We start from the raw sequence: 26,591 nt of genomic DNA, 5'->3' as shown, positions 1-26,591 counted from the left end.
TATTAGAATCAGTTGGAGAGCTTTCAAAAAATAGTGAAGCTATTGTGTTATTTCCACAGAAGTTACAATTTAATTGTTCTGGGGTATGGTCTGTGTAAAGGCTGCTTTTAGGCACCCAACTTGAACAACGGAAATCTGAGTAAGGTAGAAGGGCCCACAGCAAGCCCCTGGCTGAATACAAATAGGCCCATCAGGTGACCCACCTCAAAACACCCATAAGCCCTAGCTGACCACTGGATGACTTACACCCAGACACAGCACCAAAAAAGTTAAATTCTGTATGTTCCCATATCTCCTCATCTTCCCCCTTTAACGACAGCCCCCCAACGACTGCCTCATGCCAGACAGTCTCTCCTCTGCGGTCCTGCCCACAGCTCCCTCTTGTATCCAATTAATTTCTCTCCCCTCTGTTCTGCCTCAGGTGAATTCTTCCTCCACTTCCACCACCATCGGGTTGCCACACATTCGGTAGCCCCCATCCAACTGGGAGATCCCACAGTCTGAGCTTTGGAATTTTTATAAAATTGTGGTAATTCTAACAAAGGCACATAAGTTTGAGAATGACATTTTAAGATAAATTTCAGTTCTATGTCTATAATTAAGAACTCTCCCATTTGTAAGGATGTCTTCCTCACTATACCAGGCAGAGATGGATGACCTTGATTCCTAGAAACTCTTACCAGTGGAGAAGACAAGGACTTCAATCTGCACAACAACTTGACCCTTGTTTACTGTGCTTTTCCTGATAACCTTCTATAACTGACTCCTCACCCCCAACATCTTCTTTAGTCTTTAGCTGAAGATGGTTTTAAGGTGGTAGCATTAGCCATTTTGGGGAGTTACTCAAGGTTTCCTGGATCTCTCCCATATATACAGGAGGTGTACACGTTATTAAACTTTTTCTCTCTGTTAATCTGTATTTTATTAATTTCATTATTAGACCAGCCAAAGAACCTAGAAAAGAAGATGGGAAAACATTTCTACCCTTGAAGTTTTGGTGACTGTGAAGGGACTATCACTGCTCACTCCAGAGATGCTCCTGCAGACAGACCCCAGATCCTGGGATACAAACTGGCACAAGGTAGCAATTCTTACCACATCCATCTCCTGGATCTCTACCTGTAGGGTCTCATGGAAGTGAGAATAGTGAGAGTCCTTCTCCTTATCTAAACTTAGATTAGCAGGAGAAAATATTTATGGAGCTATGTCCTTGGGTATAGCAACTTTCGTAAAAATCTGTTATGAGTACTCTTGTTTTCTATTGATCCCTTTCCTTCCAGAGATGATAATTGCTTTCTTTTGAGTCTGCCATCGTGTTCTATGTCTTCAGAGCTTGGCTCTACGTCCAGTGAGACTATTCTGTCTTTAAGTCACTATTAAGATTTAATAGATCCTACCATCAATGGCCAGATGGGGGATCCTTTGAATTGGAAAAACTTCTGTATTTGACTTTTTTTTCCTTTTTAGAAAGCTCTTATCCTAAACAATTATCTTATTGGTACTTCTGGAAAGACCAAATAAAAAAGTGGATGCAAAGAAGTATAACAGCTAGCCTTAAGGACTCCCTTGACAATATGAAAAAACAGAAATTATATTCAGAAGAAAAACTAGGATCCATATCTAATGTAAATTCTACCCTCTCCCACACCTACTTATCTCCAGCTCCCTGTCCCTGACCCTTCAGAAGATCTTTGGATATATGGAACCCTTGTTTAAACCTCCCCACCTCTCTGCAAACCTCTACAAAACCTGAAATGTGGTTCTAAAAGCAATTTAAAGCCCCCCTATCTTTACCAATCCTCAGACCTCACCTACTCATCTCAAACTGCTTGTAGATATTGGGACACTGGAAATAGAATTGTCTGCACTTAAGAAAAAAGGAAAAATTTAAATTCCCCTGGACCTCTAATACTAGGCCCGCAAAAGAAAACTTATTTTCTCTAGGTCCTTGTGATATAAGTTTTCTGCCCCCATCTTCTGTAAGACCTAAGAGCCATTCTTTAAAATGCAAACTCTGGGGAGAAGTTTCTCATCAAAAAAAAAAAAAAAGGGGGGGGGGGATATTTGGAAAATTGGGCAAATGAAAAACTAAAGATCCAAGAGGTACCTAAAACAAAAGTCATTAAGGCTGGCATGACTCTACCACTCCCTTCCATCATTCTTTACCTGAATGCTCACATTTTACTAAATCTCTGTCTGAACTGCCTTTCCAATCTGAAGAGATTATTACCTTTTAAAATAACCACTTGATTTTGGGGGCAATGCTCCTCAGCTATCTTTTGCTCCTTGGTCAAAGGATGAACTAAGGGCCATAGTTACAGAATTTCTAAAACTAAGGAAGGATCCTCAAAAGTTTTTGTAAGTGGATTACCTCCTGAGATTAGTAGATAGATTAAAAAGGCAGAAAATTAGATGGAAAGCTACGAGTCTGACTACATTTTTGAACACAGCTGACATATAGTGCCTGATAGGAAAAAAAAATTTTTTTAGGGGTTCTCCTAAGACAAATGAAAGGAAAAGAAAAACATTCCACATAGTTGGATGGTTGTGACAGTTCTTTGATACCATTTAGCAACAACCCCATTCTTCAAGGAACTGAAAACAGCTGTCCTTGTTTTATACATCTAGTCTTTACAGGACCATAGACGTGGTTCCAGAAACAATTCAAGGTCCACCAATCCTTTTTACTATTCCCAAAAACTCCCCTATTTATTTCAAAAGGCTTGTAAATATTGGCCTCAGGAAACCAAAGTTCTTCTTAGAGAAACTTGCATTCCTTCCCTGTGCCTTTGAGACGTAAATGTTCTATAGACTTTAAGGAGGTAAAACTTATCAGAAGGAGAACAAAAGGGGGAAAGCTCATTTAAAATTTAGGCAAATGAAAAATCATGTGTCTTTTCCACAAATATTAGTAAAAACAAACAAAACAAAAGCTTTAGCCATCTGAACAGATAAACTTAACTCACTCCTACTGTTATTTTACTAGTAAATTCTACATTATCATACTTGTCTCATAGCTACAATTTTGAGGTCTCTGTATGTCTGTATATGTATGTTGTAGATATGTAATATTTTTCTGCCTCCAGATGGTATTACCAAAATTAATTTGTGAAAGAGCTCTATTTAATTGACATAAAGAAAATTAAACATATACATAAATTGAATTCTCAGAAATGTAACAACAATGGACCCAAATGTTTTTCAAGTTCACATGACCTGGGATAATCTTTGGTAAATAAAAACAAGTTTAAGTTCATTGGTTTAATTAAAACTCTAATATATTAGAATTACCAACATTGAATATAATGCAGATACACAATGTTTATTTTGCTTGGGCTTACTAGTCAAATAACTTCATGTTGTGTCTCTTACAAAATTTGTCAGCAAAGAAAACAACTTGGGACGATGGCTGGCTGTGTCTAACGTCTCACGAAGTATTCAAGAGTAGTCTAAACATAATTGTTGGAAGTGAGTGATTTAGACAGATGTTAGTGGGGTAAGAGGTTTTAGGTAAACTTTTTAATGGAAATTATATTTTATAGTATGTGTACTTACAAAATAGTTTCCCAAATACCTTTGGTAAGTTGAAACTTCAAAGTTTTGCTAAGTTAAATTCAATGATGGGGAATTCACTGAATATCTAGATCATTTCCAAATAAGATAAAATATTTACTGAACATAGGTATATCTACTTTCAGCTTCATATTTTTTTTAAGATTATTTATTTATTTATTTGACAGAGATAGACAGCCAGCAAGAGAGGGAACACAAGCAGGGGGAGTGGGAGAGGAAGAAGCAGGCTCCCAGAGGAGGAGCCCGATGTGGGGCTCGATCCCAGAATGCCGGGATCATGCCCTGAGCCGAAGGCAGACGCCTAACGACTGCGCTACCCAGGCGCCCCTACTTTCAGCTTCATATTACACAGGAATTACAGAATTATTTGGATCTGTTAGTAAACATGTCTCGTACCACACTGAAAGACTGCACTATTTTTAAAAGGGGGGGATATATGTTTCTAGAAATCATGAAATATATTTATAAACTTCGCAATCTAAAGAATGCTGGTGTAACACACAGTTCACAACTGCTTACTTAGTTTTCACTAGAAATTAAGGTTTCTAAGGGTTAAGAATTCTAATTAGTAAATGTAACTAAAACTACTAGAAATAATAAGAAAATCATCTCCGAATGAAGAAAAGCAGGATGTGTGTTTTCAGTAAAAAAATATATGTGGAATAGAAATGCATTTTGTTGAAGGAAAAGAAAGTAAATATGTCCCAAAGTAAAACTGGTTGATTAAAAATGGGAAAGAAATCTATGATGACCTTATCCCGAACCTGAATATCTGTTGAGAAAAATGGGAAAGAGGAAAAACAGGACAAAATCTGAAACTTGTAGAAAGTTTGTGGAAAGGAACCTTTAGAAAGGAACTTAATGCATGGTCAGGACTGGCTAAGATTGGAATTAATTTCACTGAGTGAATTTTAGTACCAAAAGTAAGCTGGTACAATTTTACATTTTGATTTTGTCTCTGGTAAAAGGACAACATTTTCTTGACTATTGATGTATTCTTGATAATAGACTATGAAAGGTTCTTCTTTACCTTTTAAACTAACATACCTTGAAGGCAAAGATTTTGTGTTTTTTATCAAAATAATTCCCTGTGCTTCAATATTTTTAAAATCAGGTTTTGATTACTTAAGTAAACTTAGTCCTCTCAATATAAAAATGGGTAAGTTTTGCTGAGAACTGTGTAAACTTGTGTATTTACCTGTGAAGTGTCTGTAACGTTGGTTAAGTAGATAATTATTATCTCACAGCCAACTATGATCCTATTTAGTCAAGTGTCCAAAACCTTTGATATTTTTGACAAACTTCCCAAAATCAAATTCTAAATGAAGTCTTTTGACCCCGAAGAAATTCTGAGATACTGCAGAGGATCCCTGGAACATCTCAAAAGGCTGATTAGTTCGATAAGTTACATGAGAAATGTTGTCAAAAATGTGATCCTAAACCAACTTGATTATATTTTTGTAGATATATGTATTAGTTTAAGTGTTCTGGAATTTGCATGAAATTCTTTAAAATCTCATTTGTCCTGGTATAATGTTATCACTTACAATCCTAGTTATAATCTTGAAGTACGTATCTCACAGAAATAACCAAATTTCCTTGTCAATTGCATTGTAATGAACTCTCTTTAACTATGGCTATTTTTAACTCTTTGTCATTTACACAGTTCTTGTTTTACTTTGAAACTTTAATAGGTTTTTTTGCTTTATTTTTTTTTAGAGAGAGAGAGAGACCATAAGCTTGTGGAGTGGGGAGGTAGAGGAAGAAGGAGAGAGAATCTTAAGGAGGCTCCATGCTCAGCGAGGAGTCTGATGTCATGACCCTGAGATCATGACCTGAGCTGAAATCAAGATGTTGAATGCATAACCGACTGAGCCAGCCAGGTGCTCCCACTCTGAAACTTCTGAAAAAATGTCTGGAAAATGCTTGATCTCCAAGAAGATTCATGGAAAATATTCTAAAATACAGGTTTCTGATAACTTTAAGACCATAAAACTGAACTGGGTAAGAGTTTCCAAAACAGAAAAACCAGATTCAAGCAGAACAAAGATTAGTACCACGGGACTTAATGAACTGATGAGAAAGATTATAATTTTTGTGACTTTATTTTATCATTAATGCCTTTACTGTTTTGTTTTTCTAGATTTAAGAAAACTTCTCTTAAGCTAACAATGACTTAAAACAATTTGGTAAAATGCATGTTTTGTAAACAAATGGAAATATTTATCTTTTTCTACCTGCGTGATCCCTCCAGAATTTAGAAACTCTTAGTAAATATTCTTATATTTTCATGGAAATTTTTTTTGCATAAATTCAACAAGAATCTGTTCTCTTTGTAACATGACAGAATTGGAAACATTGGGTATATTACCAAGGTTTTGACTGGAATGCCATATTTGAGAGAAGCATGCATAGATTCAGATATGACCAGACAGCTTTCAGGAACCAAGATGACTTCATGGAGCCAATAAAACTTCTTGGGAAAACAGCCTGGTACCCTGCTTACAGGGTTCCCAGCAGACTTACCCGGTAAGGAAGGTCACTTCTTAGGGTGAAGAAACCTCAGGTTATTTTGGGGACCTCAAGAAGAGAGAAATTTACCCAAATCTATAGCTATTGCAGGCAAGCCTGGTGACAAATCCTCGGACTGGCATCTTGGCCTTGAGAGGCTCTGAAAAGTTCAATCTGAAGGTCCTTATGAAAAATTCCAGTAAAGCAGATTTAAGAACAGCCTAGAGGGTCAACCACTATTCTTTGTTGGACTTATGTAAATAATCAGGCCAAGTTTATTGAAATTAGGCGTATTTTGCAAACAAATTAGTCTTAATTTGGCTATCTTTAGTGGAAATTAGGGTGATCTGAAAGAGAATAATTATTTTTCAATAACACACCTTTGTGGATATTAGATTCAAGTTCTGATTAATTGTCTTGAGGGTTTGTTGTCTGTCTATAAACTGGACTGAATCTTGAATTCTTCTGGTTTCCTCAAATATCTGGCTACGACTCTCCAAACTAATGTTTATACTTCTCACTTGGAATCACTGAGATCTAAAGCTGCCTTTTCTCCAGAAGTCCTGCAAAGTGAAGCTAGGTCACTTGATATAAACATCAGAGAAACCAACACAACAGCTCATGTTTAGACCATCTTCATGCCTGTTGCTGTGTGGGCCACTCCGAAAGTTTACCTAAACAACCAGTGACATCAGACACATTCAAACTGCAAAAGATGCTTCAGCCGCTCCCTTTAGAAATGTCTTCTTTCTGCTGGCTTCCCTCAGGACTCAGACTGGGTTTACAGTCTGCTCTAATCATTAACCTTTGTTTTTATTTTGCTTCCATAGGAATGCCTTTTAAAATGCCTGTTGTCTCACACAAAATAGGTCTAACTTTGGGAGCCGACCTGCAAGACCTACCTCCTGAAATAAGACACAACTGTTTAACTAAACTGACCTATCCTCAGGACAGAGACAGGTTCCTTGAGATCTGGAGCAAACTATCAGCTTAACTTCTGGACTGTGAAACTTCTTGGGGAAGTTTCAAAGATGGGATTACAGGGGAACAGAATTTGTCATCCCAAAATGTATCTCATTGCCATAAGAATTACTTTTTTTTTTTTTTTAGCTTTTATTTATTTATTTATTTATTTGACAGAGAGAGAGAGACAGCCAGTGAGAGAGGGAACACAAGCAGGGGGAGTGGGAGAGGAAGAAGCAGGCTCCTAGTGGAGGAGCCTGATGTGGGGCTCGATCCCAGAACGCCAGGATCGCGCCCTGAGCCGAAGGCAGGCGCTTAACGACTGCGCCACCAAGGCGCCCCTTTAAGAATTAATTTTAAGAAACTGCAAACTTAGGACAAGTTCTGAAAATCAAGTAGAAGTTATTTTTTTGTAAGAGACATTTACATGTATAAGGAAAATCTCCATTTGCAGGTGTGTCACCCTCCTTGTACAAAGAAGAAATGGATGACTCTAAGTCTCTAAAAATTCTTGTAAATAAAGAAGACAATTAAATCTGTGTAACAATCTTCCCCCTTATTTACTGCACTTTTCCTGATAACCTCCCATAACTGACTCTCTGACCCCATCTTCTTTTGTCTTAAGCTGAAGATGATATTTAAGTGATAGTTTTGGCCATCTGGGGGAGTTATTCAGTTTTTCCAGATCTCTCCCATGTAGATAGGAGGTATGCATGTTATTAAACTTTTGTTTTCCTATTAATCTGTCTTATATCAATTTCATTATTAACCAGCCAAGGAATCTCAAAGGGAAGAAAGAAGGGAAAAGACTTCCACCCCTACGCTATCCAGAGACATCCCAAATCTAAAACAGATCTCTTTTGGGGATTTAAAAAAAAAAAAAACAAACTGGAAAAAGAAAAGACGTGCCATTACAAAACAAGACAGAATTATGGAAAATTGTTTGATTTGTCTGTTAGCAATTCTGGCAACACTGAATTTCTCTATTACCTGGGTATAAAAAGATGTGTTCTACTATCTATTTGCCTTTGTGGCTTTACTGATGTGCTTCAAGTATGTATACGAATGTATAGCCAGGGGTAAGGAAAAGAAATAGATTTTTAGTATTCTCCTGTTGCTGTTCACTAGGTGTTATATAACTTAGGACTAGGAATTTATAGAGCTTTAACTTTAAAGAACTAATTTTTAACCACCATTCAATTAAAGTTAGTACAATGACTTTGCATAAATACATACATGAAATAATTAGTGAAGATGGTTCTTAATTTAAAGGATGTTAAACAGCTTGTAGACATCTGGTAACAAGCTGAAATGGGTCATTCAAAATTTATCTAACTAAATTAAGGGGGAAAAATGTTTCTCCTCCCAGGTTGGCATGTCACAAGATAACTAAACCGACTTAGTAGGCTTGCCTGGGAATCCTTAGCTGTCAGTGGTGAATATGCAAAGGGCCAGCAAATTAAATCAACCTGCCAAACTGTCAATTTCAAGCCTCATGACTGCATGAAAATAGCATCACTGGAAGAAATCAAGCATTGCCTTCTTTTGGGTTTCCTGGCACCTATTCAAATACTCATGCAGTTGTGGCTAATTTTGCATGCAAATTTCAGTCAATAAGCTCAGAACAAGACCTCCCAAGATATTTCAAAGGATCTGACAGTATTTTTTCTGAATACCAAATCGACAGTAGTTGAAATTCAATCTCCATTTGCTGGTGCTTTACATATGCACAGTGTCCCCACCACAGAGCTAAGTTAATGAGAGCCTTACCTGCTTTCACTCACATCCTCCCAGCCGTCCTTGCTAAGGTTCTCAAACACATTGCTCATAACCTTGATGGAGTGATTGAGAACAGTGTGGTAGCGACCCACAGAGCACTTTTTCTTCGCGGCTTTAAATTTAACCTTGGTAGTGGTTGTCTTACAATTGTATTGTCCAGATCTCACTTCCGTGGTGGCCACCTCAGATTTAGCTTTGTCTGCTGAATGCTGCAATTTCTCCACTGAATTCATCCGTTCTTCATTTTCATTTCTCAACCCATTAGCTTCTGCCACTTGTCTCCTTAGGGAAGTGACTTCTCTCTCCAGCTCACTGATTTTTACCTGAAGTTCAGCTTTATCTTTTTCTACTTCTTTACTCCCCTTTTGTAGCTGTTCTAGTTCTTTTTCTCTGCCCTCTGCATCTTCTTGTTGCTGTTTTAAAAGGGATTTCAGGAAGTCATTTTCTTTCATTAATTTTTTATTTCCTTCTTTTATTTTTCTTGACCCTTTCTCAAAAGATTTTAGCCGATCTTCCAATTCAATGACCTAAATAGAAGAGTTTAATTTATTCTTTTAAAAGTCCAAAACCATAACCTAATTTATGAAAGTAAAATTACACTTAGCACAAGGACAAAATAAATCTGAAGTACTTAATTTCTAAATAATTCTAAGGCGGTATAGATAAATACATTATAAAATGCAATAATACATCTGTTGAATAAAGGACAGATGGCAAAAGAAGTTAAAATTCTACACAAAGTGATATAGAACTAAGTATGCTAATAAACTCTGCAGAGTTTTCTGAGATAAATGCTTGAGCTACATAGTCAATTATTGTGAAAAATATTTTCAGAGAAAAGCAATTTATACAAAAAATCTAAAAATAGATACATAGAGAAACTTATTAATAAAATAACAATTTTCTTCAATATCTAACAATCATATGAAAAAAATGATTGCCTATATAAAATATAATCTACCAAGGCTGCTTTATTCTAAATTAGAAAAATGTAATTTTAGTAGTCATGAGGTCCTTACTTCATACAATAAAGAAACATTTACTGAAAAAAAGTCTAACACCTTAAAATTACAATTATTCCAAGATTGCATTCATTTATTTCAATAAACATTGTTCACATTATAGGACATAGAAATGAAAACATACAATTTCTGACCTTAAGAAATTTCAAAAATTATTTGGAAAGAAAGGCACTGGCAAGGAGGAGTTGATTTCAATTGAAATCTTGAAAAATAAAAAATCAATATTTTTTGTAAAGTAGTTTACCATTTACAAGACGGTTTCATAAACATGATCTCTTCAGATCATCTCAAAACCATGTGAAGTAAGTATAGCCAATAATTATCTTCCCAGAGGAGGAAATAGAGGCTCTGAAAACTTAAATAATTCAGAGAGGTAAACATTTCCTGCTTTGAAATGGAATTCAAATTCAAGATTTTGTGCCCCTCACACTCTTCTACAAGCCCTATGGGGAAGAGTTACCCAGATACATATGGAAATGAACAAAGAACTGGGGTCAAGCAAGAAACCTAAATGATTGGAACACTATATGGACTCATTTTTACTTTTAAAACAATTCTTCAAAGGAGAAACAAACTTGATGTATTGACAACCAATAACTTAAAATATTCCAGAAATCTACAAGATGAAACTTATGCATATTCTTACTGCTTTCCAGTTTACTGGACTTAGTTATGGTGGTGAAGATGTAAGTTGTTTTCTAAACATAATATTCAGTCTTTTCTGATTCACCTATCCTTCTGCACCACCTATTCTTCTTGTGAGGTCAACCTCTTCATTTAATTCAGCAGACTTCACTGATTGGTTATCCTGTTTCAGGACATGGATATTTCCCAACACAAATATTAAGAATCTCATCTAATTTAAATTTGCAATTCTATAGTATGATATAGTCACCTACTGTTAGACCTATGACTTTATAGGGCTTACTCCTGACCTGGAATAGAGGTATATGAAAGAGTTTGTACGAGACTATTGCAGACCTTTGTGTATTTTTGCAAGAGAAATTCTATCGTTCCTTTACAGTGCAAATACTTTATTGAAGAGCTGGATAATATGACAAAAAAATACGGTGTTCAAGAACACATGAACTATGGCTGAAAACCGCTTACTTTTCAAAATCATTCTATGCCAAATTTTATTCTCTATTTAATAAAAAATACTACAAAATTAGGAATATAACCTTTTTACAATCTCTTCAGTTTCTTAGTGGTTATAATCATTGCAAACAACAGTATACTTTCCACATATATATTTTAAAATATTTTAGGATGTTAGATTCCATGATGGAGTAAGTAGACTAGACTGTATTTTTTAAAATCTATTTTGTGCAAATAAGCGATTACACCTCTTTTTTTTTTTAATTGATTTTGACAGTGGTGAGATAAAAATATTAAGAAACAGTGTAGTCTTGGGGAAATTAAATTTTCTTCTGGTCTCTATCTTATTTCAAGCTCAGGTTACCTTAACCTGGTAACATATTTAACCTATTTTAAAGTTTCCTCATTTGTGAAATGGGAATAGTAATACTTGTCTTGCAGATTATAAGTATTAAATATGATTATAAGTATTAAATATGATCATACACCACAGTTCCTGGTAGACAGTCAGGTTTAAACAGTTTATCATCACTATCACCATCATCATTAATGTCTCTATTATTATTAATCCACAACAGCTACTTAATAAAATTACTTGAGCTGAAATATAATTACTTGCACTAAATATTGCTGAATTAGCCATTAAATCAACATATTATGAACAAATATAACAAACATCTTGAATATGAGATTTCAATTGTGGAAATTAGCATTATCTTTTTCTTTTGACTAAAATCTATTTAAGTTTGGGTACAACTCATGAAAATTTTATGTACCACTGGAAAAGGGTCTGTTTAAAGCCTGTTACATTTAAAATGCTTAAGTCTGTTAACTGTCTAACGTGAATCCATGTTCAATCATAAAAACTAGTCAAAATTATTTGCATTTAAGTTTAAAATGGAGGACAAATAACAAAACAGAGACACTATTTCTAAAGACTTGAAAAAAGGAAAGCCCATAGCACATATTAAAATGTTATTCAAGGTATACTCTTAAAAATTACGTTAAACTGATGTTAAGCCTCCAGAAACAGAAAGGAAAATTTCAATATATATTTGAGAAGGAAAGTCTAGGGATTTGTTAAAGGCATTTGGTTTGTCTGTAAATCAACTCAAGTGCATACTTTTCCTCCAGTACTGATCATTTAAATAATTTACCAAAAAAGATGGCTCCTTTCAAAACTGAAATAAAACACTTGACTTTGTAAAGTGTAATACTTTGCTACGGCTTCCATAAGAAAATACCACAGAGTGGGTAGTTTAAACCCCAACAATCTCATTTTAACTTAATTAACTCTTTGAAGACCTCATCTCCAAATAGAGTCACATTCTGAGATAACAGAAATTAGGACTTTGACATAATAAAATTGGGTGAGGGGGGACTCAATTCATGCCACAACAGTGTGAAATGTTAATACATTATTAAAAAAATAATTTTGTATGTTTTATTTCTACTATGTAAACAAATATTGTTTTCATGTTGTTGCTATCTTTTAAACCTATTTTGAATGAGTTTTACAATATATCCTTTTAAAATCAGGAAACTCAACTAAAAGAAGTAAAATCGTGACTCATACAACTGCATTAGGTTAATATAAAAAAAAAGTGACAAATTAATTATGGTCCAATGCAAATAATTCCTCTTGGCTTCTCAGGACTTAAAATGGATTTCTGGATCTACTATTGTAGTAGCCATTTATGGCAGTTGGAATGAAATAATGGATTTCTTTAGGGTTTCTACCCTAAGAAAGTACTAGGTAGTAGTATAGTATTATATAGCCATAAAGAGAAAAATTACAGAAACCCCAGCAAACAAAAATGTTGCTCTGAAACAAAGAAGATAAGCTAGTGCAAACTGACATTCCAGCTGATAATGCATTTACTATTTCAACTACTCATTTTACCTTAAATGAATGTGAGCATTTCTTGTTCTGTATGTTATTGTGTTAACCTGATATATGTTATTCAGTAATGAGATGACAGCCTTTGTTACCTGACGTATGCTGAGTGTTAGAAGGGATCACATCATCTGTTGTAAGTCACTAGATTTCCTCTAAGTCAAGTCACAGATGCAAGAAATATAAGTAGCCACATTATTATTTTTGTTTATATATTTGTGTATTTCCAGCTTTATCTAAGTTTCCAGTGTAGCAAATGACAACCACGTTTAAGGATAAACCTTAAAGAATATTTTCTTTATAACAACAACAAGTGCTAAAATGCAACCAAGCCAACTTAATAGATCTTGATAAGAATGTATTTATATACAAAAATATGAATTAAGTATAAAATTATAAAGATAAATGTTAAGATTTTTAAAGAACATTTTATTATTAATTATAGGTATGTTGTAAAGTGACTGCAGGGTTCGTATGAGTGGTTCTATTAAAACAGGGAGAGCGATCCTAAATTATATGGGCATAAATTTCTATCTAAAATGAGATGAGTTATGTATATTTTTAAGTTTAAAATTAAATTTTAAACATATTACCATTTTAATTCACTGAAGCTAAAACTATGCTCAGTTTTAATAGTTCAAATATTGCAAATCTACATGCTTTTTGAAGTATAACAGAGTCTCATCATGTCCCATTTTAAAGTTAAACTGCTAAGTTATAACTAATAAGCACATATAGTATAAATTTTTATAATTTCCATTGTCATTCTCTTCTTTTCATCTTTGAAGATATTTTTAATCTATGTCAACAGAAGCACAAGTGTTTCCACATTTATTTCACTAACATTGATTTTTTTAACCCATTTTGGCAAGTGAATGATTTTGAATTATGAATTTAAATTAAATATTCACACAAGGTTTAAGTTCATGAGCCCTCATTTTAAAATATAATCCTTTATGTTAAAATTCAGATTTAACTTCCTCAGCTCAATATCTTAAAGATTAGACTACCTTCTGCAATGTCTGCTCTGACATTTCTTTCCCATTCTTCTCTGGAGTACTCTTCTTGACCCCATCATCTTCACCGTATCTACAGAGTTGCTCTGGGAGAGAATAAATAATATATTATGGTACCTCATATACTGCTGAAACACTGTCCTGTCATTTTAAGGAAAAGGGTTCTAAGTTTCTCAATTATGAATAATCCAGTCTATTTTATTGTCAAGTATTTGGCTTGGAACTAAATGGTGACCTTTTCCAAGATTTTCAATCACATAATTACATTCCTTTGTAGTGTCGTCTTTTTTTTTTTTCCCCAGTGTAAGACTTTCAAAGGTACAACAGATCTTCAGGTTAACAATGCTATACTTTTATTCCTATTTTCATTCTTTTGTAGACTATTCCCCCTTTGCCTTAAAAGAAGAATTCGCTGCCTTCTTATCTATACAGTCACTACTAGTTTTGTTCTCTGGATCTTGTTCCCTGCCAGGAGGATCAGAGTGATTGCTGAACAAAGCAAACACTTACTGAATTAGGGTGGATTGAAACTGTAACAGCCCCTACCACCACGTTTTTTTCAGGTAAAAGATCATGCACTGGGCAGAATAAACCATAAAAATCACATTTCCAGAAAAACTGTCACTTTATATAACACACAGAAACACAGATAAAAGGTAAAATTGTTTCTACAGATAATTCCTATACTGACCATGCCTGTGACTACCAAAACCTTTTCAACTGAGCAAAAATGTACAAGCAACGTGTCAAAATTAAAGGGAAAAAAAATCATAAAATTTCAGTTAATACTATTAAAATTTAAATACATTAAAACTTATAAATAAATGTTCTCCAATCAAATACATTATTGTGACAAATTTAATATTTTCTTACTGAATTATTTTTAGGATACAACATTTCTTAAAGAATCAAAAGAAGGGCAAAAAAGAATACATAAAGCTAAAAGGATACGTATCTGTATTAGAATGAGGTGATTTTGCTTTAAAGTATGCTTGGCTGCTGTAGGTCAGTGTAAAACTTTGATTTATCAACAAAGGAAAAAGAAAACAATATTATTCTCTGTAGAGTAGAAATCCTCTTGGTATAAACAGTGACTAACAAGTTTGTTAGAGTGAATTAGGCATTTCTTTTGTCTTTGAAACATGACATATCCAATTAAAACTTCTGTACTCATGAAATAAATAGAACACTATCCTAAGGATAATAAAAGCTAGAATAGGTAGAATTTGCCACCTGGGGAATATGTACCTTTACCTTGATAATAATCTATTGGTTCCCAAGTTTCTTTTTCTAGTCCCCTAACACCATGGTGCTGAATTCATTTACAACACTTTTTCAGCAATATAGAAATAATATGCAAATACAATTCGGCTGTTCAAGTCATTTAAATAACTGCTATAGTTCTAAGTGAAATATTTACTCTTAAAAATAAGAAGAAAATATTTCTAATCAAAGAGCACAGAATGCTAAAAATAGCAAAATAATTCCAATAAAATAAATGCCGAAGACTGATTTAAAAATGAATTTGGGGGCGCCTGGGTGGCACAGCGGTTAAGCGTCTGCCTTCAGCTCAGGGCGTGATCCCGGCGTGATGGGATCGAGCCCCACATCAGGCTCCTCTGCTATGAGCCTGCTTCTTCCTCTCCCACTCCCCCTGCTTGTGTTCCCTCTCTCGCTGGCTGTCTCTATCTCTGTCGAATAAATAAATAAAATCTTAAAAAAAAATGAATTTGATTGCTGCCTTGTGTTCCTGGGTGTGTGCAAAGTCCACTGGTGGACGGGTTGACTATGTTCACCTGTGCTTTTCTGTTGAAAACTTTAGTTTCTCACCTTCACAGTTTTATAAAGAATATTCAAGGAGCTAGGCCCAAGTGATGGAGGGGAACAAGGAACCCACTCTGTCCCTTGATTCTCCTCCCATTCAAGGATCTCAGGATTTAAGAAATGAACCAAGAGGTCCTAGATAGAAATATGCAGTTCTATTTTTGCCCTATGTTGGATGTGTGAGCACATGTTCCCCTTGCTGGAGATTTATTTCTAATGTTTTAGTTTTAAATGCCTTCCTTTTATTTTTATTATAAAAATTCATTCTGACTTATATTCTTTCCCAGGGGGTTCTTCCCTCTCCACTTTTTAACTTTTAACACTGCTTATTTATAATTGTTCACACTTATCCTTCCTTCTATGTTTTTCTTTTCTCTTAATTCTCTTAGATCACATGAACAAATTAAATTCTTCTGCAACTCTTTCCCCTCCTGGTAGATTCTTTTAGCTATTCTCTCAAGTTATTTTAAAAAACCTATTATTATGAGGGGTTGCAGGATACACCACCAGAAAATATGCCACTTTGGTGTACTAATGATTTTGAGCAGTAGGTACCTGAAAAAAAGCAAATGCTTTTGGTTTATATTTTGATATCACACTATGGTCAATTATTAGTCATTCTCTTCTACCTTCATGGGTGGAGTATAGATCCCCACTCCACTGATGTTGAGCTTGGCCACATGAGTTGCTTTGACCAAAGGAATGTGGATATAGATAAGAATGTGCCTGTTATAAACCTAGAACTTAGGTATTTCTCCTCTTCCTGTGGAAATTTCCAGTATCTGCTTTGAAAAGAATATGTCCAGATAGTCACTGGCTCCTTCACCCTGGGCCTGAGACATGTGGAATCATGTGAGTCCCATATTCTCCAGACAAACAACAGAACTGAAGCCTGAAGCACATTTGCTCCAGCTGAGCTGCAGAAACCATCAACAAAAAAATAACGTATATTACTGCAAGTCATTGAAATTTCATGGTTGTTTATATGGTAGCAAAAGCTGTCAGGTACAGAAGTTGATAACGAGAAGTGAATGCTGCTATGATAAAAGTCTAAATTATGTGGCATTGATTTGGGGACTGGGTGGTGGGTGCCAAAGAATGTTCCAGGAGCTGAGAAAATGGTGACCCATGTTATGTAGTGGCAAACACTTGGCAAACTGCCATCTGACATACCATGGAAGACAAAAAGTGTAGCTCATAAATTTGTAACAATGAGTGAGGAAGTTCCAGTGAAGAATGAATTGGTTGTTATGGCTCCATTTAACTAGCTTCTAGAGGAAAGAACTGAACTCAGAAAGGAGCAGCCACAGGCATATAGAAATACATGCATTCCAGTACTTACAGGGTTGGAAATGATAGTGTTTCTCACCATATCAAAGGAGCAACCACTGACACACTGGCAGGACAGGCCAAATCCAAGATATTCACATTAAGACATGGCCTCTGGGTGTGACTGTCATGCCTGTTTCTGACAATCTCTGAAAGTAATATGTGATACTTAGTAGATACTTGCAGCTGGAAAAAAGGACTTCTAGAAAATTTATGGGTGAGGGCCTAACAAGTCTGAAATATGCCCACAACCCTCCACAGAAACTCATACAGATAAGACATATGAATTGTTGCTAGCTGTATTTAATAAAATGACTTATTTTAGCTAAAGAATGTGGACAGAAGTTACAATGTGCCGGTTTTAAATCTAGGCTTTAGAGGCTCTGTTTATACTTGTCCCTTGGTAGCCAAGAAATAGACACGTGGAACAGAAGTAAACTCTACTTGCAGGCTGAAAAAAGAGCTGGACCAGATGACACACAGCGAGGAGAACCGCTTCAGCCAATCCACACACCCACATACAAAAAGGAAAAAAAAAATGCTTGCTGTTGTTTGTAAATGAGTTTTCACATATGTTTGTTTCATTCTTTTATTAATAAACAGGCCTTCAGCTTTCAATGAAGAATACCATAAACAGTGTTTTTATGAACATACTCATGAGTTTGTGGTAAAGATTGAGGATTACTGCTCCAAACCTAATCCTATCATTGATTTTTCAGGCCTGATCATAGGTATTACATGCTTTATCTGGCATGCCCCGTAAGGGAAAGCTGCCCTCTCCAACCAGACCTGGTACATGGCCAACGGACTGTGGTCCTGGAAGGGAGTTATAGTCAAGGGCTCAGGTTCCCCTTGGCCAACCATATTCTTATGCATATCTGTGTTCCTAGCTTGGGTGCCTCCACTAGGCCTCCATGTGAAACCTCCTGACTGGAGGCCTTCTTCAAGTGCCTCTGCCAAGATCTCCTAATTGGTGGCTCAGGTGGAGGTAACCTTGAAGACATTTTTCTTCCATCTGACTCAGGACACAGTACTTTTCCTCTCCCAGACCTCCCCTTCGTTCTCCCCCAAGACCCAGGTCATAACAATGCAGGAGACTTTAGCTCAGGGCTCCTTTGGCTGTAAGACAACATCTCTGTCTATACTGATCCATGGGATCCTCAACTGGTGTGCCACTCCAGGCAGAAGACAGAACAGAGGGAGTTGCCACTTTCTCCACTTCAGCCTCTTGCTTATATAGTAAGTGATTAAAGGCTTGACTGTTACTTTCATTTTCGCTTATTATCTTAAATCAGCTACGTAGACACCTGGCAGCTCAGCTCTCTCCAGCTCAGTTGAGCTCCTAACAGAGATACAATGGGATTGTAGGAGACTCACTACACTATGAATTGCAATTTTCAGTAAAGAGGAATTTAGTGTAGTAGGGGGGTTAAGGTGCTCATGTGGGAAGTTAGAAGAGACAACTGATTTGAGAGGAAAGGTAACGAGTTTGTTCTAAGAACATGCATAACTTTGGAAATCCTTGTAAAAATAGCCAGGGGAAAATACGTGGCAAGAAATAAAAAAATACGTCTTGGTACATGAAAAAAAGTTACTATTCATATAGATTTGGGATTTTAATCCAGGGAAAACATGTTCAATGACAATAAAAGTAAGTACCAGGGCACCAAATTTACCTGTCCATGTGCAACAACTAAAACTAGAGAAAATAGATGAAAAAATGGTTGTCAGATGCTGGGCATAAGACGATGGAAGGTAGTCATCCCTGAGAGAGGGCAAACAAATGAAGTAAACTCAATCATTTCTCCCGCGTACTGCACAGAGAACTTCCAGGCCACAGCACAAAAATGAGGGACTTAATGGAGTCTGGTGATCTTCTTAAATTTCAGTGATAGATCCCAGAGTCCAGGGAGGCCAAGGAAGCTCAAGTTTGCAGGGTAAAGTGCCAGAGAAACTGCTCAGAGACAGGGAGAGCTCTGACGATCTACAGAGGGTCCCCCCTCAAGTCTTTGGCTAAGTACTGATCAGCACACAAATGTGTATAAACAACCCCAAAAAAGAACCACCTAAAAGAATTAGAGGAAATAATCTTCAAAATTCACACAGGCCCAAGAATAGTTCCTTCTCCCAATAGCAGAGAACAGGAAAAAGAAAAAAAAAAAAAAAAAGACTTGTTATGTATCTTTGAAAAAAGATAAGAATGATAGGAGAATTATCATTGGAAGCATTTTAAGTCAGAGAAGTAGAGCAATTTTTTTTAAGTGTCAAAAGAAAAAAAAAACCTGCCAATACAGAATTCTATACTTGGTGAAAGTATCTTTCAAAAATGAAGACAAAATAAAGATTGCTTTTACAGGTATATAAAAGCTGAAAAAATTCATCACCAGCAGATGTGCACTATATAACTATTAAAGGGAGTCCTTTAGGAAAATAGAAAAGGACATCAAATGTAAATCTGGATCTACAAGAAGGAATGAAGAGCAGCAGAAATGATTCCTGGTAAAGATAAGAACCACTAAGTTGGTTACATGCAAAGCCAAATATCATTTTAAATCCCTGGGATCACCCCTTCCAGAACAGGAAACACTCTCTTGTAGGTGGAGTGAAATGAACATTTAAAAAAATACAGATTTAAAATCCAGTCTGGAAGAAAACGCAATCAAAGAAAGAAGAGAACTTGCCATAAACCTGAATTTAAAAACATATGAGCTCAGAAAATCAATAATAAGATATACAAAGGAAAAAAGTGGGAATTTAAGAGTTGAAGCAATAAGTTAAGAACCAGAAAGCATCACTGTAGATTTAATAAAAATATTAGAAAGAACAAAGGAAAGAATATATATGGATAGCTCAAAATTGAATTATTGATGAAGGTAAAGTCTTTAGATAAACTGAATGCAGAAGAAAAAGATAAAGATTAAAGAATTAGAAGAAAACAGATATGAAACCCGGACAAAAAGTAACCAAACATAAAGACAACTGATATCCTCGAATTAGAGTATAAAAAAATGGAATATACAAAAATACATTTCCTTGTAATACAGGAAGATCTTAACTGACAAGTAATAAATCGCATGGATAACCCAAAAATATGATTTAGAACAAAGTATATCAAGACAAATTCTTTTAAAATTTTGGAACATCAAGTTGAAGAAACTAAAAATTTACATAGCAAAAGCAAGTCACATCCAAAGAAAGGAGTGAGGTACAGGAGGGAAGGAAAACCAGACACCTCTCTATAATATATCTCTACAACAACCTTCCATTCTAAAAATGAGTAATATCTAGAAAGTTCTGAGGGGGAAAAAGTGTGAAATACTAAAATCATACCTAGCCAATTTATTCATTGACTATAACGACTGTTGAAATATATTTTCAAACATCTAAGTTCTTACACGTATGGCTATTTTGATTCCTTCTTGAAAAAAAAAAGCAGTTTCAGTTCTATCTGGCTAATCAAAAAATAAATCAAAATAAGAACTCATTAATAGAAAGGCTATGGCTTTAAAAAATGTGATGAGTACTGAGTCCATTGTATATAAAAATAAAACTTTAAAACTGAGGAAATCATTGTTGCAATATATTAAGTTACAGAGTCTGATAAAATTAAAAGGTTATTTAATAAACAAGACTCAAGATGTGAGGGAAACAAAATAAAATGTTTTTATAAAAACAACTGTTATTTTCATCTTGCATGGCAAGGAATTAACTTTTAATATGCCCTGAATCTGAAATATATACTTTTAAAAATACAAAGTAATTCTGTCTTCAGTGTTTTTAGAACCTTTCTTTTTAATCTTAGAGGGAAGTTTTAGAAATTAATATTTATTGAAGTAATGAGACATTTACCTAAAGTTCAACAGTTCTTTCATGTTTACACCCGTTTCTTTTTATTTGGTTGGTGCCCAACAAAATCATATGTAAATATCTTTTTAAAAAATAGCATACACTATGGTTTTCTTTTTCCACAATTTATCTAACTAGGCTTCTTTCTTTATAAGTACTGAGGTGTTTGATTTGATAATTATTTAAGATTGAAATTTTGATTTTTAAGTGTGTGTGAATTAGGATGCTTTTCTTTGTCTTTTTTTATTCTTTCTTATTTCTTGAATATATGTAAGTATGTGTAATTTTTCTGGGAACAATAAAGTTATTACTCTTGAAAAGTAAGCCAAGGATAATATCTTAGAGAACCCCAAAAGTTAAGCAATAAATGGAAGGAAGTTCCAGTGGAAGAAACAGAAGAAAGGCAAGCACAGTTAAAACAAAGGGAAATCAATGTTTCAGAAGCCAATGAAGGAGTAAGCTTGAAATATAGTGTAAATCAGTGGTGTAGGGACGCCTGGGTGGCTCAGTCAGTCAGCATCTGCTTTTGGCTCAAGTCATGATCCCAGGGTCCTGGGATCGAGTCCCGCATTGGGTTCCTTGCTCAGCGGGGAGCCTGCTTCTCCCTCTGCCTGCCACTCCCCCTGCATCTGCTTGCATTCTCTCTCTGACAAATAAATAAATAAAATCTTTAAAAATAAATAAATTAATAAATCAGTGGTGTAAAATAGTTGATTTCAAACATTGGCTCTGACAAGTCACCAGTGACTTAACTAAAAGAGATTGGGACAATGGGCAGATGAGTGGTATACAAAAACTTATTAAGTATAAATTATTAAGGTATTTATTAATTATAAATTGTCAATACCTAAAAAGTACAGTGTTAACAATGAAGCTATCAAATTTATTTTTTTCTAATGAGGTATTTCAGTATGGACTGAAGTCTTATAGAAAACAGTTATCCTGGTTTTAACAAAGGAATAACCCTTCAGTTGGAACAGATACATTCCTTTTACTGAACAGTTTTAGGTTAGTGATCAGGAAGGTGGTGAACTTGCAGATCTCCAGTTTCCTTCTAACTCTATGCTTTTGATTCCAGGACAATAGATGAGAACTAAATCAGTTCCAGAAAAATGTAATATCAAACAAAAATATAAATGAATTATTAATATCTAATACAATAACTCTATATAATTTATAGAACTCTGAACACACATAACTAGTAAAACCTTATTGATGAATCAAAAAACAAACATCTTTTCTCCTTATCAAATATCTCTTTAGAATTTTTAATGAATTATAAAACTGACTTTTAGGCATCCTATTTGATTTTCTCATGTAAGGTAAAAATGTTAATGACATATCAATAAATAAAGCACTAGACAGAAGGGGAACAAGGATAAGATTTGTACAAGGAATTGAAAATAAAACATCAAGAACTAGATTATTTTAAAATGCCTGCAATAAATAGTCTCACAAAAAAATGTACCTTCTCTTTTCTCTGCCATACACGTATTCAATTCTTGTATTGTTGCCTTATCAACAGATATACGTACTTTAAGTTTATCCAATTCTTCTTGAAGATTCATTCTATGAAAATTAACATAATAAATGATTAATTAAAACATGTAAGTTAAGGAATATTGTAGCAAACAGATGAAGGTATTAAAGATATTTAACAAAATATGAATTAGACGGTAGTAAAATAAAAGAAAAATATACCACTATTAACAAATCCCAACAATTAAAATTGAATTTTAATGAGAATCTGGGAAGTAAAATGTCTTAAGTGATTTTAAAATTTATCTAAGTAAATATGTTAAATACTTAAAACATAGATTATATGATAAAAAGAAATAATGTACTGAGTTACCCAACCACTTTTTTTTCTAAGATTTTATTTTTAAGTAATCTCTACATCCACCGTGGGGCTCGAACTTATAGCCCCAAGATAAAAGTCACATGCTATACTGACTGTCGGTCAGACACCCCAACCCAACACTTCTTAACACACAGATATACTATGGAAAAATCATGATAAAATGTTAATACATATACTGAAAGCCAAAAGAGTACATTTCTAGATGCCAAGAAGAGACAAAGAACCCCTACTAGTAAAATGGAATTGAACTGCCATGATGAGAGACTGGATCAAACCACCTATGGAGACCTCAGACCTTCAGACCTGAATGGGGTTGGAAGTTTAAGCCCAAGGCCCTCTATGGCTGAGAGACAAAATGGGGCTAACGGTAGCAAGATAGGAGACAAAAATTTGCTGAGTGTGACACAAATATCACAGTTTATCTGGCTGGAGTTTCATTAAAAAGAGGCAAGCCTATATTAACTGGTTTCAAAAATCAAGCCATATACATTTGCAGAGATCTAAAGAATTGACAGTAATGTAAAAACTGGTTCATGGCCAGTGTCCATTGGAGAGTTCAGGCAGACACCATCATCCATTACAGACAGGCTTCCAGAACTGAGAGAATGGACTGGAGAAAGAGCACCACAGAAAATAAAACTCAAAAGAAGTTAAATTTGCAGATAAGAATAATTGTATGAATAAGTTCAAAGCCACGAATGACACTCTACATAACACCCCACCAAAATGAGAGAATGCACAGTAGGGAAATAAAAATAATAGAACAATTCAAAATGAGTTTTTATATAATTAGAGTTTTAAAAATGTTGAAAAAAAGGAAAAAAAGGGGCCAAAACATATATTTTTAAAAACATAATAACTGAAAGCTCAATGAATGTGTTAAATAGCACACAGACAAAGCTAATGAAAACTAGTAAAATTAGAGACAACATAAAGAAACAAAAGGAAGGAAAACAGTAACAATATATAAAGAATGTTTGAATGAGAAGCCCAAAAGGCATCTCAGAAATTATTCAAGGAGAGGGGTGCCTGGGTTGATTTCTGCTCAGGTCATGATCTCAGGGTCATGAGATGAGCCCTGTGTAGGGGTCCACACTGAGCGTGGAGCCTGCTTGGGATCCTCTCCCTGCCCCGTCTCTGCTCCTCCCTCCACTTATGTGCTCTATCGCAAATAAATTTAAAAAAAAAGTTATATATATATATATATATATATATATATATAGAGAGAGAGAGAGAGAGAGAGAGAGAGCTAATGAAAAATGTGAATAAATAGATTAATAGATTAAGAGAGTATCACAAACTGCAAATAGAATAAATAAAACTATATTCACAGTTAGAAACATGGAAACCGCAGGACAGCACAGAAAAAGAGACAATCTTAAAATCAACCATATTGAGAAGAGATGTTTCTTAACAACTAAAGAGCTTTGGAGAATAGAAATAATAGCTTTGTGATCTTCTCACAGCAACAAGAAAAGTCAGAAGAAAAAAAAGTAATATCTTCAACATTCAAAGACTTAGTATTCATAGATATTAGATGAAAGAACTATTAAAGAATATATTTTAGGTAAAAAAAACCCCTCAAAATCAATATATGAAATAAAATAGGCAGTGATGAAGAAAGACATCTGTAAACATGTACATGGAAGTAAACCAATATTTATCATGTAAAGTCAATAAAAAAATATTCAAATGAAGGTAGAGACAGAACACGGTAGAACCAAAATTCTGAACAATAAAATATGATCAAGAACAGGATCAGAGTTATAGTATTTTAAGAACCCTGTATTGTTGGAGAATTGAAGGGGTTGATGAACCTTAGTTTGTCAAATAAATGATGCAGAATTTCAAGAAAAAGCATTTAAGGAATGGAAAACAAATATAAAATTTACAAATCAGAAAAGGTCAAAAAAAGAAATGAACAAAATGTATGCAGTCTAAGGCAAGAGAAGGATTTTTTAAAGGAGCATAAAAAATAAAATATACACTAAGAAAAAATAATATTAAAGATAGTTATTACATAATGATCAAAGGAATGCATTACCAAGAAGATACAGCAACTCTAAACTGATAAGTATTCAACAATATAAGAAATATATTTCTATTTTATTTTATTAAAAAATTTATTCAATTATAACATTTATGTATTAAGAAATACATTTTTTATATTTATACTTTATATAAATATTAAAAAACAAGTAGTTTCTGCTTTTCCTCACTCATTTCTTGAAAAATTGATGCTTACAGTCTGATGTATATACTTATATTTTTAACATAAACATAAATACACATACATAAGGATTTAAAATATTAGGATTCTATGACTATATCAACAGGTTCTCAGGTAGGTTCCAGACTGATGCGAGGAGCACACATACACCCATCCACACAGCAATTAAGTTTGGATGAGGTTCCTGCCTAGTTAAGCTAAGAACATGGAACATTCTGAAATAGGATGGCCCCAACAAAGAAAAAAACAGATGCAGCTCATCTCGACTTAGTTTTCCTCGGCTTTCAGATCACTAACATAGCAGAACACAGGGCTACAATTGTTGGAAATGTTATTTCTTGCTTATTTAGAGGTATTTTATACTTATAGCTTGTGTTTTGTTTTGTTTCGTCCGGAAAGAACTTACACAGTCCCTACTTTTAATAAGTATATATAAATATGAGGGACCAATGGTTTTTGAGTCAAACTAAGCACCAACAAACCCCATCTTACTGGATGTTTGGCGGAGGGACGTCGGAGTCAGCACCTCTGAGCAGGATGAACATTGGATATCTACTGACTCTGGTTTATGGCCCACCTGTTCTGATGTTCCTGACACTCTGAAGGACCACAATTCAAAATCTACTTCTTACTGGACAAATTATATGAAATGACTATATTCAGATGCTGGACGGCAGGCAGCAGAGAACTGTGATCCCTGAGAGAAAGGAAATTAACAAAGAGGGCCCTAAGGATAGCCTAGATTTCTGCCAGGAGCCAGTCTCCATACTATGATGCAGGGAGACAGGTTCCAAGAAAAACGTGATGGCCTTGCTGAGATGAAGAGAAAGACACTGGAGTTTGGGAAGGCTGAAATGATAAAATTTGTGACACCTAGTTCCCAGAGGAGGGAACTACAAAAAGAAATAGCTACAGAAATCTGCATAAGAATCCTTTTGAGGGGTGCCTGGGTAGCACAGTCCTTAAGCGTCTGCTTTTGGCTCAGGGCTTGATGGTGATCCTGGTGTTCTGGGATTGAGCCCCACATCAGGCTCCTCTGCTGGAAGTCTGCTTCTCCCTCTCCCACTCCCCCTGCTTGTGCTCCTTCTCTCGCTGGCTGTCTCTCTCTGTCAAATAAATAAATAAAATCTTAAAAAAAAAAAAAAAAGAATCCTTTTGAGTCTATGGCTAAATACTTTGTTGCAAACAAATAGGAACAAATTCAACAAGGCAGGCAGAGAACCAATGGAGCTTTTAAAGGAACCATTCCCAGAGTTTACACAGGATTGGGAGACCTTTAATTCTGACCAGCTTGAGAGGAGAATCTCTGCTGATCAGCAGGAACATTCAACAAAGAATCCAAAAGAGTCATCTAATGAATAGGGATAAACAAGTCTCTGGTAAAGGATACTTGAAACCTGCGCTAACAGTGTTTTTAAAAATCTGAAAATGTTTAAACTGAGATTTTAAACACACCTGTCTCAGCAATCAATACAGAAAGTAAATGGAAAACAGGACACAGAATATTTGAAAAGACTATAAAAAAACTTTTATAGACATTTATAAAACATTCCACCCAATAACAGTTTTCAAGTGTCATGGAGTTTTCACTAAGATAAAACCACATGCTGGACCATAAAGCAATTCTCAGAAAAATTAAAAA

At 34.8% G+C, this 26,591-nt stretch overlaps 1 protein-coding gene and 1 non-coding gene across 5 annotated transcripts in view; one reads left to right on the top strand and one right to left on the bottom strand.

Moving 5' to 3' along the window:
• CNTLN (centlein) overlaps positions 1–26,591 on the bottom strand; it is a 290,333-nt gene that overhangs the window by 84,824 nt on the left and 178,918 nt on the right. For all 4 annotated transcript variants that reach the window (XM_034663956.1, XM_034663954.1, XM_034663953.1 and 1 more), the window contains 3 exons: positions 22,327–22,427; positions 13,854–13,945; positions 8,818–9,353 (listed from right to left, as the gene is read on the bottom strand). In XM_034663956.1, coding sequence (XP_034519847.1) covers positions 8,818–9,353; positions 13,854–13,945; positions 22,327–22,427 — 729 coding nt within the window. The remainder of the gene's footprint in view (positions 1–8,817; positions 9,354–13,853; positions 13,946–22,326; positions 22,428–26,591) is intronic.
• LOC117803200 lies at positions 4,313–4,380 on the top strand. Its single transcript, XR_004626892.1, has one exon. It is a non-coding gene; the product is annotated as a small nucleolar RNA SNORD50 (small nucleolar RNA).

Source organism: Ailuropoda melanoleuca, chromosome 7 (genome assembly GCF_002007445.2).
Source record: "Ailuropoda melanoleuca isolate Jingjing chromosome 7, ASM200744v2, whole genome shotgun sequence".
NCBI classification, from domain to species: domain Eukaryota; kingdom Metazoa; phylum Chordata; class Mammalia; order Carnivora; family Ursidae; genus Ailuropoda; species Ailuropoda melanoleuca.
This window is presented reverse-complemented; position numbering and strand designations above follow the sequence as displayed.